Source organism: Rhinopithecus bieti, unplaced genomic scaffold (assembly GCF_001698545.2).
Source record: "Rhinopithecus bieti isolate Rb0 unplaced genomic scaffold, ASM169854v2 scaffold_11587, whole genome shotgun sequence".
In the NCBI taxonomy this organism is placed as follows: Eukaryota; Metazoa; Chordata; class Mammalia; order Primates; family Cercopithecidae; genus Rhinopithecus; species Rhinopithecus bieti.
In genome coordinates, this window is record NW_016806966.1 from 2,094,586 (window position 1) to 2,111,619 (window position 17,034).

Sequence of the window (17,034 nt, forward strand, 5' to 3'; positions counted from 1 at the left end):
TCCTGGAAGTCCAGAACAAACTGCTCTCGAAGCAAAGCAGGTGGAGAATCCCAGCCTTTGCCGTCCAGGGTACTGGAGGCAGAAAGACCACCAACAGTGGTTACCTATGGGATTTTTTTTTTTTTTCATTATTTTGAACCCAACTAACCACACAGAGAGATTGGTGTTTTCTTTGCAAATTGGACGAAGAACCACCAAACACCAAAAGGAAAGTGAAAACTCCATGGCTCGGGATGCCTTTTGTCAAGTAAACCCACATTTTCAACTAATGTGTCATCCAAGAGGTGACTCCTACCTCTGTTCAGTGTATTATGTACACAAGACAAATAACAAGACACGACCTGTCACAAATGCTAGAATGAAACCTGCCAATACACACATCACCAGTAATTGCCTTTGCAGATTATTGGTCCAGTTCCACTTTCTCCCACAGATACTCCAGCTCTGTGCTTCTGAGGCAAAGCCAGAGGCCAGTTTAGAGCTTGGCGAAACAAGAAACCTCAAGAAAGGCTTGCAGGAACCAAGAGAACACTGGTATCAATGCAGTCCGACTGCATCGCAGAGCCGCTGTGTTCTGGGATCTGTGGGAGTCATTTCCCATTGATATTGAAATTTGCTTTGTAATCTGGTTCTTTCAGAGAACTGCTTTCCTATCTATAACACACAGGCATCAACTGAATATTCAACTACCACGTTTGAAGTTTACTACATAAGTCACTTTTAACAATCTGGTATCTGGAAACTTCTTCAGAGTTCTTGGGAGAAAACAATCTCGAAAAAGATGGGTAAGACAGCATAAAAGCACACCATTTGCAGTGCCCTTAATTACACGTTCACTTGACATCTATCCTTTCCATTTTTAATCAATTAAGGGAAAGAGGTTTACTGTCTGGCTCTCATGCACCATTAATCAAACCAAGCACAAGAATGAGGATGCTTTACATACACAATGTCATGCATGGACACACGATTCTAGTGACCCAAGGTAGGGAAGTCTCCTTGTTATGATAGCAGAAAAAAAATTATCCTGTGTCCTGGCACTGGTTAGCCTCCAAAGGATTCATGCTCCAGTGTCCTCTCACAAGATCTCAGACCTGTACATTTACACTAAGAATCAGTAGGTTAAACAGGAATATAAACACCCCAAATCCTCAAAAGATGCTGATAATCTTTCAACATATGCAAATAGGGCTCCAATTCATTTGGTGGAGAATTAATGCCCTTCTCAAGCAAGAAGAAATTCAGATATTCAGTGAATACACTGCTCTACTCAGCTTTCAGTCATTCCTACTTTTAAAAAAGCTAGTAAGACTTTTTTTTTTTACATCGGTTGCTATCTTTTCAGAACTGAAGTGACAAACATCAAGTTTTCTTAGTTCTGAAATAAAAAAAAAGTTTACAGGGGATATTTAAGCAAAGTAAAAGCAAAAATGATCAAGGTTGACTTTGCTTATGCTGTGTATTGGGGCACCTGCTCACTTGAAGTGAACTCTTTTGAGGCCAGAAAATGGCTCATCCTCACACAGGCACTGACATCTCCAATGACCATATCTTCAGGATGACTCAAATAAGCAGAAACAGACCAGTCAAAGTTTAACTGAATTTTATTTTCCACTTCTAGTATTTTTCAAATTATACAACATGCAGTCTGCCAGAGTACCCATACACCTTCATTTTAGAACCTAGAAGATTACCAAAATTTTCCGCGGGCCAAAGGAGGGTGACTTCCAGATCTTTTGTTACATGGACTATAGTACAGCATCATTATTGATATAAACCACCATTCTCCCCTCAAACCCTCCAGACAAGTTTGTCCACAATTTTTTAAATGTGAAAGCTACTGTACAGATACATAAAGCCCAGAGAACACACATCTGCAGTACACAGGACACACTTTACAAACTAGACATGGATAATTCTACAGAATGCCCTATTCCCCTTATATCTGCACACAATGAACAGTATTTAAAATTGATACACAATTTTTAAATAAGTAAGCAGACTTCATGGAGTGGCGCTTCCTTTGGCAGTTATCCAGCCATTATTCAATGCTTGGTTTAAAAAGTCTAAATTGTTAGTGTTAAATGAAGCAATTTTAGATTATGATGGTTTCTTTAGCTTGCTCAAGATTCTGGGCTAGACGATGAAGTGAAATCTTCCCTCCACCCTCGGCCTTTCCCAATATGTCATATAGCTAGAGTCCAAATGTTTCCTGCCCTGCTTTAAAAAATGCACTTCAAAAGAGGGGATTGTTAAGAATTTTTATTTGCTTTCAGTTATTTCTATAGGAACTAGAGCTTCTTTATGTAAACTTTAGAGCTTTAAAAAAGTCACTAGATGCTACATTCTAGGCAAACCTTTTTATTTCTTCATTTATCTCAGTATATCTATAAATTCTGATTTCTTAATCACATGGTTCTATTTCCTTTAAAAGTCTTAATGTGAAACTGTTATTTTTCTGTCTACTACCTGCTGTTTAACAAAAGCGAAGTGTGCAGCATTTGAAGAGATGATATGTTTGCACAGAATTCTCTAGTAATTGACAAAAACACATTTGGCATTAAGTATTTTAGTTCCCAACCATAAATCTTGATATCTCAAACAACATTCTCCTAATTTACCAATCCACCATCCTGCAGATAAAGATTATTCGTATAAACCATCTGGCTGTTCTCTTAGAGCATCAAAGAGTAAACTTTCAAGAAGTAGCATGAAATATAAAATTATTCATAGAGGAGAAAAAGACACAATACACGCTAGTCAAAAGCTGCATATAACCAAAATCATAATCACGAGCTTAGTTGTTCAGAAGTGTGGTTTTTACACTTAAAGTACAGGGAGCAATAGTCTAAAAACCTGAAAATTGCACATATGTGGCTTTTTTAGAAAGTGGCCTACAGAGAACATGGTCCTGATGTAATAACTGGCTTATTATACATAGCAATATTTAAGGATCCATTTGAATAATCCATTCCAATAATTTGCCTCACTTTTAGTCACAGTATAGGAAAATTAGATTAGAAGTCCTATAAAGATTGAAGCTAGGTGAACTGACTGGCTGATCAGCAACTAGCAGAATTATCTTTAAGAGACATCAAAGCCAACTTTCTCTGTGAATAAAAGTAAAGCGAATGTTGTCAGTCCCTTGTAGAGATCAAGCAAAATGGAACTACAAGCGAATGTTTCCTTTTGAAACATGAAAGTGTCAAGCAATTCTTTAGAAGTAGAAAGGGGTACCCAGGGAAAAATCACTCTGGAGAGAATCTAAAACAATCTATTTTATGATGGATATTAACAAGAGCCAAAAACCATTACTGACCTTTGTTCAATTTCCAAACAAAAAGTAATGGAGAGTAGTGGTAATGACAACTAATAATTGGCAATCATCTCAAACACCAATGTTTTAGCTGCCCTATTCAGAAGCAAACATATTAACAAGGTTATGTGGCATATGTTATTACCTGATAAACTTTGCAAAACCTACCCCACAAGGACCCTTTTATCAGACTGCAAATAATGATGGAGCAGGTATATTGGGCTGGCACTGATAACAAAATTAAAGAATGAAAAAAATTTAAACAAATGCAAAATTGCTATCTTCATGAAATAAATACTTCAATAGTTTGTCCTCCTCCCTCTCCTTATTCCCCCCCAAAAACAAAACATACATAAACAAAGTGCAACATTTAACAAATAAATTAAGTCAAAGCAGGTTTGCTTTGCTAGGGAAATTTTATACAAGAAATGTTTGGATGTCAATGCACAGTTCTTGGCACTTTACACACACACACACACACACACACACAGTTGAACTACCTTCGACTCACACAGTCATGAGAAAAGCCCGAAGTCTCCCCTGGCATATATTTCATTACAGTGGTGAAAGCTTCAGGGCACAGTGCCAGTTCCTCATCTTGGGCACACAACATGATAGGATAGGAGCTTTCACCGAGATTGGTTTGGTTGTCTTTGACTTACCCCCAAATTTGTCAGAACAAATAGCAGCACACAAGGCCAATTTAACTGAATCTTTGTCAGTTTCCCTGAAAACTTTACTACCTGGAAATTGATCTTCTTAATAAGTACAACTGGAAGCAAGGGTTGATTAAGTTTTAGATTCATGTATTTGGATAGAGCAATAACTATATGTAAAATATCCATCTATATGGATTTTTTCTAATTGTGCCTAAGAAGATGAAACCTATTTGGTGCCAAAGAAAGAATTCATATAAACAGTCGGCAATGATGGGTTAAAATAATAACTTATTCATGGCAACTTATTCATACACAAGCACAAAGAACAAAGTTGTGACAAGGCTTCCTTTTTCAACTGCTGGAATGATGCTGGACTTCTTCAGCAATACCCACTCAAGCTGAAAATGGTTAGAGAAAGCAGCCGTTCCCAATGCCAGCTCCAGAACGATCAGGCAGGAAGAAGTGAGGAGAGGGGCAGCCACATTTCCACTTAAAACTTTGCAGCATTTTCAGCACTTCTGAAAGAATGATGTTCAAACCGGCCAGCCGAGACTAGTTGCTGCAGGTTGAAAAGCAAGCAGCTGGGAGGTGAATTTTATGACTTTTTGCATTGACACAGATGTATCTGAATGAACAGTTTCTACACTGCTACTGTCAGATTGTTTTTCTGCCCCAAGGAAATTTGCTTTGCGTTTTAACAGGTGCCATTACTAAAAGGTATATTTTACAGATCCAAAGATGTGACCAGGATATTCAAAATGTGTCTTCAGGGCAATTTGTTTCGGAAAAGTGTTCAGAATGAAAACTTTGAACCCTAGAGCAGCACTTTTTGTTCCCTAAAAATATAAAATAATGTGTTTATTTTACAGGAAACCAGACAGTTGAGGCAGAGCATGGTCTCCTGCCTCCACGGTACTTGGTGGTTCCCCTCCAGGGAATGGCACATTAGGGCGTACAGATGGGACAGTGCACTGCCCAGAGGAGGCTCCAGGAACCACCCAGAAACCACCCAACACCCCGGAGGCCTAGTCAGCGGCAATGGTTCTGAGTAGTAAGTGGATCTTCTGCAACCATCTCCTTCAGATTTCTCAAAAAGAGAAAAGTCCGAGCACACATCTGTACACACAGAAACTCTACACAGCTCAAAAGACCTGAAACTGGTGTACTGCAGATGGCTGGAGTAAGCAAGTATAAAAAAAAAAAAAAAATGGAAACTGTAGGGGGGAAAAAATAAAGGAATTGGTGATTAATGTAGTCCTTGACATGCTATGTGGAGTCATATCTGTTGAAAGAGAACCAAAGAGAAAGCATAGGAATTAGAGAACACAGTAGAAATTTACTTCTCAAAAAAGTTTTGTTTAATTCTAGATGTTTAGACCAGAGCTGTCAGATACAAATATAACATAAGTCACATATTTTCTGTTTGTTTGTTTGTGAGACGGAGTTTTACTCTTGTCACCCAGGCTGGAGTGCGGTGGCGCAATATTGGCTCACTGCAACCTCTGCCTCTCGGGTTCCAGTGATTCTTCTGCCTTAGCCTCCCAAGTAGCTGGGATTACAGGCGTGCGCCACCGTGCCTGGCCAAGCCACATATTTAATTTTAAATTTTCTAGTGGTACATTAAAAAGTGAAAAGAAATAGGTAAGATTAATTGTAATATATTTTATATAGCCTAACATATTCAAAATAGTATCATTTCAACATGTAATTGGTATTACATGTTGAGATCATTTACATTACAATATTACTACTGAGATTTTTTTTCATACAATAGTGTTTGCAATCTGGTGTATATTTTACACTTTCAGCCTATCTCAATTTGGACTTAGCCACATTTTGAGAGCTCAAAAGATACATATGGATAGCAGCACATAAACAGCACAACCTCCTATTTCCTGATTTTGCTTTAAGTATTTAGTCCTGACAGTCTTAACGTTCTCTTCCATAAGTTAGTATCTGTTGAGGCTATGGATATTCAAAGTAACATAATGCATTTTCTCCTTCCTAAGGGGGAATTAAAACATTTCTCATTTGCCTGCACTTAGGATAGCAAGCAGGTGCAACAGGGCCCCCCCCCCCAACCCAGGCTCTCTGTAGAAAGAGGTTCCCAGTTCCCAAAGGTATGCTTCGTCTCCATCGGCTAGTAAGATTCTCCAAAAGACCACCCCCTTCCATTTTATTCCACTTCCCACCAGAGGTTCGGCTGGTGCTGGGCACATCTCCAGGATGAACGTCTAGACCAGCCTGAGTGGCCTCTGTCAGCCTGTACCCAACACCAGTAAGCTCAACTTTCAGAAGACACTGAAAGGCTCTGCTTCCTGTCACCAGCTGGAGGCCCTAGCTCTGAGACCTTGCTATGGGTTTTGTGCAGAGCTCATGGTACTCTAGGGGATGGGCACAGGGATGACAAAAGAGGGAGGTAGAGCCTTATCCTTGAGAAAAACATGGAATTACCTGGTACTGGAAATACAACTGCCAGTAAGAAAAGCCCAAATTCTCTTTTGATTAAAAAAAAAGAAAAAAGAAAAAAGAAAGAAGGAAAGAAAAAAAAGCCCTCCGTAACCTAACACATGCTTTCTGTTCTGCCTCTAGAAGGCTTATATCAACATTTGGTACCCAACTGTGGTAATATCTCAGATTCCCGCTACCATGCTCTTTTTTTTTTTCTTCACTCTCCTGATTTATATGTTATAATATTGTAAACAACCTCACATATTTCGTATAAATCAACAGGATGTAAGTTACATATAAAGAGAAAAATTCTCTGTCTAGAAAGGGGTTATAAAAGTAGAAAAAAGCAAAGTGAGAAAAAGGGAGATGAAATACAGAACAGACACTGAGTAGAAAAAAAACAAAAAACACACATTCTTTTTAAAAATACCACCTCTTGGTCAAGTGCAGTGGCTCATGCCTATAATCCCAGCACTTTGGTTTGGGAGGCCACAGCACGTGGATCACTTGAAGTCAGGAGTTCGAAACCAGCCCAGCCAACACGGTGAAACCCCATCTCTACTAAAAATACAAAAATTAGTGCGGCATGGTGGCATGTACGTGTAGTCCCAGCTACTTGGGAGGCTGAGGCAGGAGAATCATTTGAACCTTAGAGGCAGAGGTTGCAGTGAGCCGAGATCATGCCACTGCACTCCAGTCTGGGCAACAGAGTGAGACTCAGTCTCAAAAAAACAAAACAAAACAAAACAGAACCACCTCTTCACTGACAAGAAAAAATATTCAGAGAACTCATTTGGTATAATCTCCCACAACGGCAAAGCTACAAAACTAAGAAGGGCTTAAACAACCTTAGAGGGTGATATTCCTGTCATTTTTAGAAGTCACAGAGAGTAAGATGTCGTTGGGAAGAACATGGCCTTTCTGGTGAAACTTTGGGCTTATTGTCAGTATTAGAAGAAAAACCTAAAAGCATGGTCATAGTTGTTATTTAAAATCCATTTTGAGCTGAAAACCAATAGGAGTGCAGCCTGAATGCCACCACTGAAATTGCCATTTCACTTTCTCACAGGTCGTTTCTCCACGCACGCCATCGCCCTGGTCAGATGAGATCCCCTTGCTCAGATGAGATGGCCGTCCTGCGTACCTGGAGGCAAGGAGGTGCCGGCACATACCTTGGATTGTGGGATTATGACCTGACGCAATATTTGCAGCCAAACCGTGTTGACACAGCAAGCACTAGACACAAATGCAATGGGGCGGCCTCAGTAACTCCAGCAGACCATGAAGTGACATGATTTCCCCCTGGAAGGCCCTTCAGTCAAAACCCCCGATCCCCGCTGGGCAAGATTCAGCAGGTTTTGGCTGATAGTTTGGAAGAAACACGGGGCCGCAAAGGAGGCCCTACCTGCTTAGCTTAGCCACCTCAAGGAGCATGAGAGAGGAGAACTGAGATTGTGACAGGTTGCTGAAGGGAAAAGCACAGGAACTCTGCCAATAAAGGGTCCTTTCTTTACTAGGATGCAGCGTTCCTCTTCATCCCCAGTTAAGGATCTCTACAGGCCTGTCTGCTGAGAAGTCTTTCCAGCAGGCCCAAGAAACATGGATTCCAGTAGGATGCTCCCATCCATCCTTCCCACTATCGGGTTCTTCATCTCCTTAGATAAATTCATGGGAGAAAATAGATATAAATTTCAAAGGTAAATGAGATAAAGCATTTCTGACTGTTCTAATCCCAGAGAGACTGGCGAGACTGGAGAATCTTTAAAACCCAGTCCTGTTGACTCTCTTCCAAGTAGCCAGTCACTCACTTAGAGGCAGGGGACTGGACCAACCGACCTGCTCTAGGACTGCCAAACTGGCGCTCTGCCAAACTGGAGATGGTAATTCAAAGTGGCAACATGTGACCAGATTTAGGAGGAAATAAAATCACCTTTCTTTAGAAGGGGTGGGGAAGGCTAATGAAAGAAGTTAATTACACAAGGGTTTTGCAAGAAGTATTTAGAGACCGTTTTCACCCCCAACTTGGGCTTTTGCAATTGCTTGCGGTGGAGTTAAGCTTAATCCAAACAGTGCATAATTTTAGTTTTTCTTTTGCCTTTTTATAATTCAATCCCCACATTATAAGAATTACAATTGTACTCTACTTATCACTGCTGAATAGAAGTGGATTTATCTTATTGGAGCGTTGGTACAATCTGCTGTGGAGGAACAATTTTAGTTGCTCTGAATTTATGACTCTGAGAACCATGAAGCTGAGGACTATCGAAGTGTTGGAGCCTACTGTGCTGTAGACGGAATCAGGAATTCTTGCCTCCGGATGCTCCACAATTCCTTCCTTTTGGGTTGGGTTGAGAATGCTAGTTTCAAAGTCCTCTGCCTCAGCAGCATCCACCTACAGTCATTTCTGTCCTCTCTCTCTGCAGTCCCACCTCATCTGTCCTTTTCAGGTCTGTCCCCATGACCACTTTAACATTAGCTAACATGCACGGGGGCCTAATTTTTGCCAGGTACTCTTCTAAGACTTTTTTCTCTCTTCTTTCACATTCTCTCATTCAATCCCAGACAAGCCTGTGATATGGGCACTATGATCCCAACTTCCCCATTCCACAGTTTTCTTAGCTATCCAATGGCTGAGAATCTTGTCTGGTGTGACAAGGGGAGATTCGCTTTATACACTTCAACCAAAACAGCAACAGACAGAATGCAGAAACAGCTGGGGGGAATCCAGCTGCCATCTATTAGATGTGTCAAAGAGATTTGCAAAATGTAAAACAATGCCATTTGGCTATTTTTTGTTTTGAAAATAGTTATTTTCATTACAAATCACATTTATGGTAACATGTATGGGCTTATTACTATTTTTTAAATGAATCTGGCAGTATTCTAAATTTTTTGCTTTAATTTCCAGTATGATACATGTCAATATATATAAATTCATTGATTCTTTTTTGTTGGTTCATTTTTTTGAGAAAGATTGTCATTCTGTCACCCAGACTGCAGTGCAGTGGCACAAACATGGCTCACTACAGCCTCAAATTACTGGGCTCAATCAATCTCCCACCTCAGCCTCCAAAGCAGTTGGGACTACAGGCGTATGCCACCATACCTAGCTAATTTTTATTTTATTTTATTTTATTTTATTTTTTTATTTTTTGTAGAGACAGAGTCTCACTAAGGCTGGTTTCAAACTCCTGGCCTCAAGTGATCCTCCTGCCTTGGCCTCCCAAAGTGCTGGAATTATAGGCATGAGCCACATACCCAGTCCATTGATCTTTTTTAAGAGGAGTAAAGGTCCTAAGGCCAAGAACTTTGAGAACTGTTGCAGAGAAGATCATTGCTCTTAGCCCAGGATCTACCACTCGTAGGTGTGGGATCTTGACAGCTCATCCCGCCTCTTTGGGATGTAGAATGAGGAGACGGGATCAGGTGATGAGGACAACACAGATGAGCACGGAGTGCTCGTTCAGTGCCAGGCACTAGGCTAATCTTCATGTATTTGTTTTTATTTGTTTATTCTTTTTGAGGCAGGATCTCGCTCTGTCACCCAGGCTAGAGTGTGGTGGCATGATCACAGCTCACTGCAGCCTCGAACTCTCCAGCTGAAATGATCCTCCCAGCTCAGCCTTCCAAGTCACTGGAGCTACAGGCATGCACCACGACACCTGGCTAATGTTTTTATTTTCAGTAGAGACAAGGTCTCGCTAAGTTGCCCAGGCTGGTCTCAAACTCCTGAGCTCAAGCCATCCTCCAGCCTCAGCCTCTCAGAGTGCTGGGAGTACAGAAGTGAAAGAATTGAGACACACCACGACACACAAAAAACAGGCATCCCAAACTCTACAAGAAGCAACGCACTCTGGGGTTGCATTGCACCTAGCTCTTTAATTTCAGAAAAAGCCCTTCCTTCATTAAATTATGTGAAGTGGGTTTTGTGGTTTGGACTTTTAATTTGTGGTTTTATTTCAATTTAATTTCTAAATTTGTTTTGACTTGACAGTTGTATAAGATCTGTAAGTACAGAATGTATACTGTTTACAATGTGCTAATACTTAAGTGTTATAATACAATAATTTAAATCAACTCTGGGGATCTGTGAGAACTGTATTCCTCTCAAAGTACTCTATTCACTACTCAAGTTTGAGATAAAATAGTCTAAATATACGAAAACCAAGAAAAAAGACCGTTCTGCCTTCAGTCTTTCAGAAAACATCTGAGGTGTCAGCAATGCCCCACTGGCGCCATCTGGTGGAGACATTTGAACAAGTCCCCTGGCTTGCCAAAGCACTGCCTGGAAAGGAAGTGGATCTCCAGGGCCCTCAGAACCAGGGAGCTGGGCAGATGTTTAATCAGGTGTCTGCATTAAGTGTGGGGCTGCAAAGAAGGACTCAGCACTGCCTGAGAGGTCGATTTTACACCGTCTCTGGTCTCAAGAGCGAGACCCTGCTTCCTCCCTCTTTCTCACTAATCATCTGGCTTCTTGCCTGCACGAGAAAACAAGTTCTAACTAAGGTGAGCTGGATCTTACCTCCCAGTCCACCCCATCTACCACCCACCCGCATCTGTGCTTCCTCCTCTGCCCGGCTCGGCTATACCATCACCATCGCACACAGCTATGCTGTAATATCTCCCATCTCATAACAGAAAAGCAACGCAGCCCCACCTTAACCCCACGTCGCTCCATTTCTCTGATCTCCTTCAAATAAAATCCCCAAAGTGGGTTCGGCTGCTGGCTCTCCTTCCTCACCTGCTCTCTCTAGTCCATGCTAAGGTCACCGCCATCTGGCCTTCTTCAACCACCCAGTCTCTGTTGTCATCTTACTCAAGCTCTGAGCTGACCACCTTCCTTCTAGGGTCAAGGTCTTCACTTGACCTCTGTGACCCCACATGCTCCTCAGGCCCCTCTGCTGGTGCCACCTCCTTTCTCTGACCTTCCCATTTGCCAGTGCCTAGGCCTGGTCCAACTTGCTCTTCAGCTCCCCTCTCTGCTGGGCCCACCTTTTCTCTAGGTTGCTTCCTTCAGACCCGTGGCCATAAACACAATCTACAGGTCACAAGTCTCCAGCCCTGGCCTCGCCCCAGCCTCTCTGCTATGCTCCAGACTCACGGATCCAGCCGCCTGTTCCACACACCCACTTGGGTGGTGGGCTCAGCTGGATGTCTGAGAGGCAGCGCATAAGCAACATTATGGAAACCAAGCTTTCCCACAAAATCTGCTCATCCCCCGATTTCCCCTGGCATGGTTAAAAAGTGACCAATGTCTCCCTAATTGCTGGGGCCCACGAAAATCTAGGAACTACCTTGATTCCCTTCCTTCCTCGTCCTCTTGCTCTCAACGTTCATCAGTAAGCCTGACAGCTGGATCAGCTCTAAGCAGGCACTGACTCGAGCCACTTCCCTGCTGCCACTACCTGGGTCTGGTACCGGACCCTCCCCCATGGCCACCTAGGGAACCCCCTAGACAACCCCATTGCTTACTGTCGCCCCATTCCTACCCCTTCTCCACGGTCCAGCCCAGAGTGGCCTGTCTAATCATGAACCAGCTCCCACTGCTCCCACGCCCACAGCCCTGGTGACCCCTCGCACTAGGTTACAATCTAACTTGCCCCCAGCCTCAACACCTTCATTTACTTGGGCCCAACTCTCTCCCTATCCACTCTAATGAAGATGGGTTCTCCCAGATCACGAGCTACCACCTTATCAGCCTTGTACCGCCTTATCAGCCTTGCTTACGTTCCTCGAATAACCCTCATTCATTCCTACCTTTGAGTGATCATCGAACCACTCTCTCCCAGGTTGCTGAGTGCCTGGCATTTTTCATCACTCAGTCTCAACTTAAATGTCACCCCCCCTTCTAAAACAGTGTTCCTATTCCATTAGCCTGTTTTTGTTTTCTTCTGAGCACTTACCACTACTTGAAGTTACCTTGTTTATTTTCTGTTCATCTTCCCCTAACAAGCATATCACTGCACAAGAATAGAGCCTTCTTGTCTCATTCACTGTGAAACCAAGTACAGAGCTAGGCTCTCGATGCCTGAACCCCCTTGGCTGGTGAGAAAAACTGAAGCTGACAGAAATCAAGCAACTTGCCCAATGTCACATGGTTGTACTCCACTGCCCCATATGTAGCTCTAGGGTTTGAAAAAGATCATCTCCTCCTGAGGCAGCCCCCTGTGGATCTGAACCAGGTAAGATCAAAGCCAGCATTATCCTGGGTTCTTTTGATTTTTGTACATGGGCATCTTCATTGGCTTTGAAACCTTGAGGATAAACCAAAATACTCATTATGGCTATAATTCTTGAACCCTGAAACGAAGCAGAAGGAAATTCCAAAGATATCCAGCTGTAAGAATATGTGCTCTGACTCCACAGGAGGGCTGCGAAGACACAATTGAGATAATTTCTACCCAGGGAAGAGAGACTTCAGAATGAAAATCCCAAAGGTCAGGAAAGACTGTCTCAAAAAGGCTTTGCTCTTATCTAAGCAATGAATTCCATATTTCCAATTATTTTCAAAAAATGATTTAGCATTTCCTTACTCTTCATTTGCAATTCCTGAATCTGTTGATTACTACCCCTTTTTAATCTCTGCTGACAAATGCCCAGTCATTTCTTAAAAATAGTCATAGCTTGTAGATAAGTAAATTATATATATATAAGTATATATATATACTTATAAATTATATATATAAGTAATATATATATATATATTAGATAGGCTCTCACTCTGTCACCTAGGCTGGAGTGCAGTGGCATGATCTCGGCTCACTGCAACCTCCACCTCCTGGGTTCAAGCGATTCTCCACTTCAATCTCCCAAATAGCTAGGGTTACAGGTGTGCATGTACACGCCCAGCTCATTTTTCTATTTTTAGTAGGGAAGGGGTTTCACCATGTTGGCCAGGCTGGTCTTGAACTCCTGACCTCAAGTGATCTGCCCACCTCAGCTTCCCAAAGTGCTGGGATTACAGGCATGATCCACCATGCCCAGCCAATATTATCTTTAAAAGCCCTTATATCAGCTCATAGCAATAACTAGGATACTCAGTTAGAAATAAGCCTTCCCTACCCAGTGGCTAGGATTTACTGCTATAGAGGAACTAAAAACCATTTAGTAACAACTATATGAATTAAAGGACACTATAAACCAACATGTATCAACTACCATGTTCTGCAGTGCTCATCTATACTAGCAACTAATTTTTTTTTTTTTTTTTTTTTTTTTTTTTGAGACAGAGTCTCGCTCTGTCGCCCAGGCTGGAGTGCAGTGGCTGAATCTCAGCTCACTGCAAGCTCCGCCTCCCGGGTTCATGCCATTCTCCTGCCTCAGTCTCCTGTGCAGTGCTCATCTATACTAGCTACTAATATTTTTATTGAGCAATTGTTATGTGCTTAGAAGCATGACTTCATTTAAGCCTTCTGTCAATGCCAATGACGAAAATAAAAGATTTTCCCCATTTCATAGATGAGGAAACAGACTCTGAGGTTAAGTAACTTGAAGGAAGTAGAAGACCTGACACCTGAACCCAGGTCCCTTGTCCAATGCCAGTCCCCTCAGCCACACTGCCATCCTGAGAGCTGTAAGAGGGGGCCTGTTTATTTTGTGACCTGATGAAAGAAGCACCTAGTTATAGAAGCTATGTTGAGAAGGTGTGTTAAGGACGCTGTGAATTCAGATAAAACCATCAAAACCACTTTTAAAACTTTGAGTAAAGAAACAAATTGCCAGCTGAGTGCAGTGGCTCACACCTGTAATCCCAGCACTTTGGGAAGCTGAGGTGGGGGGAATCACTTGAGGTCAGGAGTTCAAGACCAGCCTGGCCAACATGGTGAAACCCTGTCTCTACTAAAAATACAAAAACTAGCCGGGCGTGGTAGCACATGCCTGTAATCCCAGCTACTCGGGAGGCTGAGGCAGGAGAAGCATTTGAACCCAGGAAGCAGAAGTTGCAATGAGCCGAGATCATGCCATTGCACTCCAGCCTGGGCGACAAGAGTAACACTCCATCTCAAAAAGATGATGATGGGTTGGTGGGTGCAGCAAACCATCATGGCACGTGTATGCGTATGTGACAAACCTGGACATTCAGCACATGTATCCCAGAACTTAAGTAAAATTAAAAAAAAAAAAAAATGCCATAATGGGTGAGGGTGGTTCTGTCACTCCAACGGTCTTGAAAGTCTCCCCAGACCTACTGATTTTCACTCTTCTGTATGAGAAGAGGCTACACTGGTGATGAATGGCCAGCATTTGGTTGTTTGGAGCCTACATAAAATATGGGACTGGCAGACCTTTGTTGGAACCCATGAAGAAGGTGACTGTCCCACTGCATAATCTCTGGACCCCAGAATCCCTGGACCAGTATATCTAGTAAGGTCTTATGGGAAACACACATACACATGTCTCTGTGCTTTCATCAAATGAGGTGATGCCTATAGTGCATCTAGCCCAGTGCTGCGGCATATTAGGTGATCCATAATGCACAGTGTGTCAGCTGCCCACCCCAACATCCACTCTCCCTGTCCTTGCTCAAAGAGCATTACCTTTCTTTGGGGTAGTGATGTGCCCAGCTAAAAGACTACCTTTTCCAGCTAGATGTGGCCATATGGCCCAGTGCTGCCCAGAGAAAGGGAGGCATCAGCATTGCACGGGGCTTCAGGAAGGCTACTTAAAGGAGATTCATTTAGGATGGCTGTTTTTGCCTCTTCTCTGCTTCCTCTCTGGTTGCTAAACTTGGAATGTAGGCATGATGGCTGAAACCGGTCATTTGGTGACCTTGAGCTGGCCTTGAGTTCAGGAGGCAGGCACTTGCTTAATCTAATTAAGAGGCTAGGTTTCTGTTATCACTGTGGAGATTCTTTACAGACGTACCACCTTCCAATTTCCTTCACATAAGACAGAAGTAAACTGCCATCCTGTATAAACCATGGAGAGTTTTCAAACTTCGATGAATATCAGAATCACCTGGAGTGCTTCGTTAAAAAGACAAACAAAACCCAGGCCCTCCCTCCTCTAAGGAGCCTGGGCCTCTGGGTGCTCAAGGATGCTCACATCCACCAAAGTTCCAGGACCACTGCTTCAGGCTTTTCTGTTCTAAGCTGCCCAGCTGGAACTCAGAGTTCCCTTCAGGTATCAGCCTCGATACTGACAACATGTAGTCAAAAGCAACTTTCTAACTTCCAGTTTCATTCTATTTCTGATTGGAAGCAGAGATTAGATAGGAATGGGGTGGCCCACTGCCAAGACCATTTCCCATTTTCCTGTCTAGAAGACGGCAAATGATGGCAGGCACACTGCCCGCCCGTGGGCTGCCTCCGCCTTCCCTCCTGTTCCCACTGCTCTGACCAGTCCCTGGCCTGCTCCTTGGCACTGCCTGGGGCAGCACAGGTGAAAGTTGTGTGGGGGCAGCCACCAAAGCATTTCCCTTGGAAGTTTTAGCCTAAGCCTGGGCCATGACAGGACCCTGAGCGATGGCTCCAGCCCCTCCTGCTCGCCTTCTTGCCTTGATGCAGAACGGACTGGATGAGGAGGGGTCCAGACTTCACACCTTACATGCTTGCCTGCCTTGGGAGCCAGCTACCCTAGCAAGGGCTTAGAGTCCAAGGACAATGTTCAGAGCCACCTCTTCCCATCTGCATGTTCAAAGTCAGAGTTTTTCTAAACAAAGTTTTCTGGTCACCTAGTAGTCTTTCTGCCTGCCCAACTAGTAACCTCTTTTCTCCATTTCCATCACAAAGGATGACAGTTTTCGCTCTCTGCTTCTTCTCTTTTGTAAAGTATATCACTCGTTCCTTTTCTTTTTGCTGGGAGAGAAATGTTGGGCATGTGGGTTGTGGGCAGAGAAGCTTGCAGACCACCATCTCAAAGAAAAAAGCGCCCTGGACCCACCTAGGTATCTTCTTAAAATCCCCATTTGTTGAGTTCAGATAGTAAACATAAAAACATCACTTCTATTATCTGGCTCTTTCTTTATATTCTGTTCCTGAGACTTAAAGCAATCCCCAACTTCTGTCTGCTCTGGGTAAAAGCAGTTGACAAACAAGTAATGCCCTATGGGATGCCAACTACAGAGGTGAGTCCCACAGGCAAACCAAAGCTCAGCTGAATCACTCACCACACCTACCCCTGCAGGGGATTAGGCCCGGCCTGGCTCCAGGTCTCATGGGCCCCAGGCAGCCTCAGCTAGTAGACCCCAGGGCTCTTGACTGAGGGAGGGTAGGTCTGGGTCTCTGTTTACCTGGAACCCCCAGGGCGTGTGCTGGAATAGAGCCGAACTCCTCTCTACCGAAGGTCCACTGCCAGGCAGGGGTTTTGGAAAGGCAAGAAGCCTCTGCCTCCAGATAGAGAAACCACCCTTGACATGGGACTCACTTTGTATTTATTTCTGGTAGTGAGTGGAGTTTGAAGAGCTGCCTCCTCCCCCTCGAATGGCATGGACGGCCGTTGGAGATGAGGCCGGGTAGTGTCCGGGGCGGATGGGCTTGGCTGTATCCAACCAACAGAAAGAAGAGAGAACAGACATTTAGAAAAGGCTTAACAACAATCCTGATAGCTACAGGTCACCTGTGACAACTAAAAGTCACAATTCTTATCAACAGGTACTGATTTTTTTTT

The 17,034-nt window shown here is 43.2% G+C and overlaps 1 protein-coding gene across 1 annotated transcript in view; it reads right to left on the bottom strand.

The window, feature by feature from the left end:
- Positions 1 to 1,586: 1,586 nt before the first annotated feature.
- KIF5C (kinesin family member 5C) overlaps positions 1,587 to 17,034 on the bottom strand; it is a 158,379-nt gene continuing 142,931 nt past the window's right edge. The window contains exons 25-26 of the mRNA XM_017879100.1: positions 16,792 to 16,905; positions 1,587 to 5,257 (exon numbers count right to left, since the gene is read on the bottom strand). Of these exons, the coding sequence (XP_017734589.1) occupies positions 16,799 to 16,905 (107 nt within the window). The 3' untranslated portion in view covers positions 1,587 to 5,257; positions 16,792 to 16,798. The remainder of the gene's footprint in view (positions 5,258 to 16,791; positions 16,906 to 17,034) is intronic.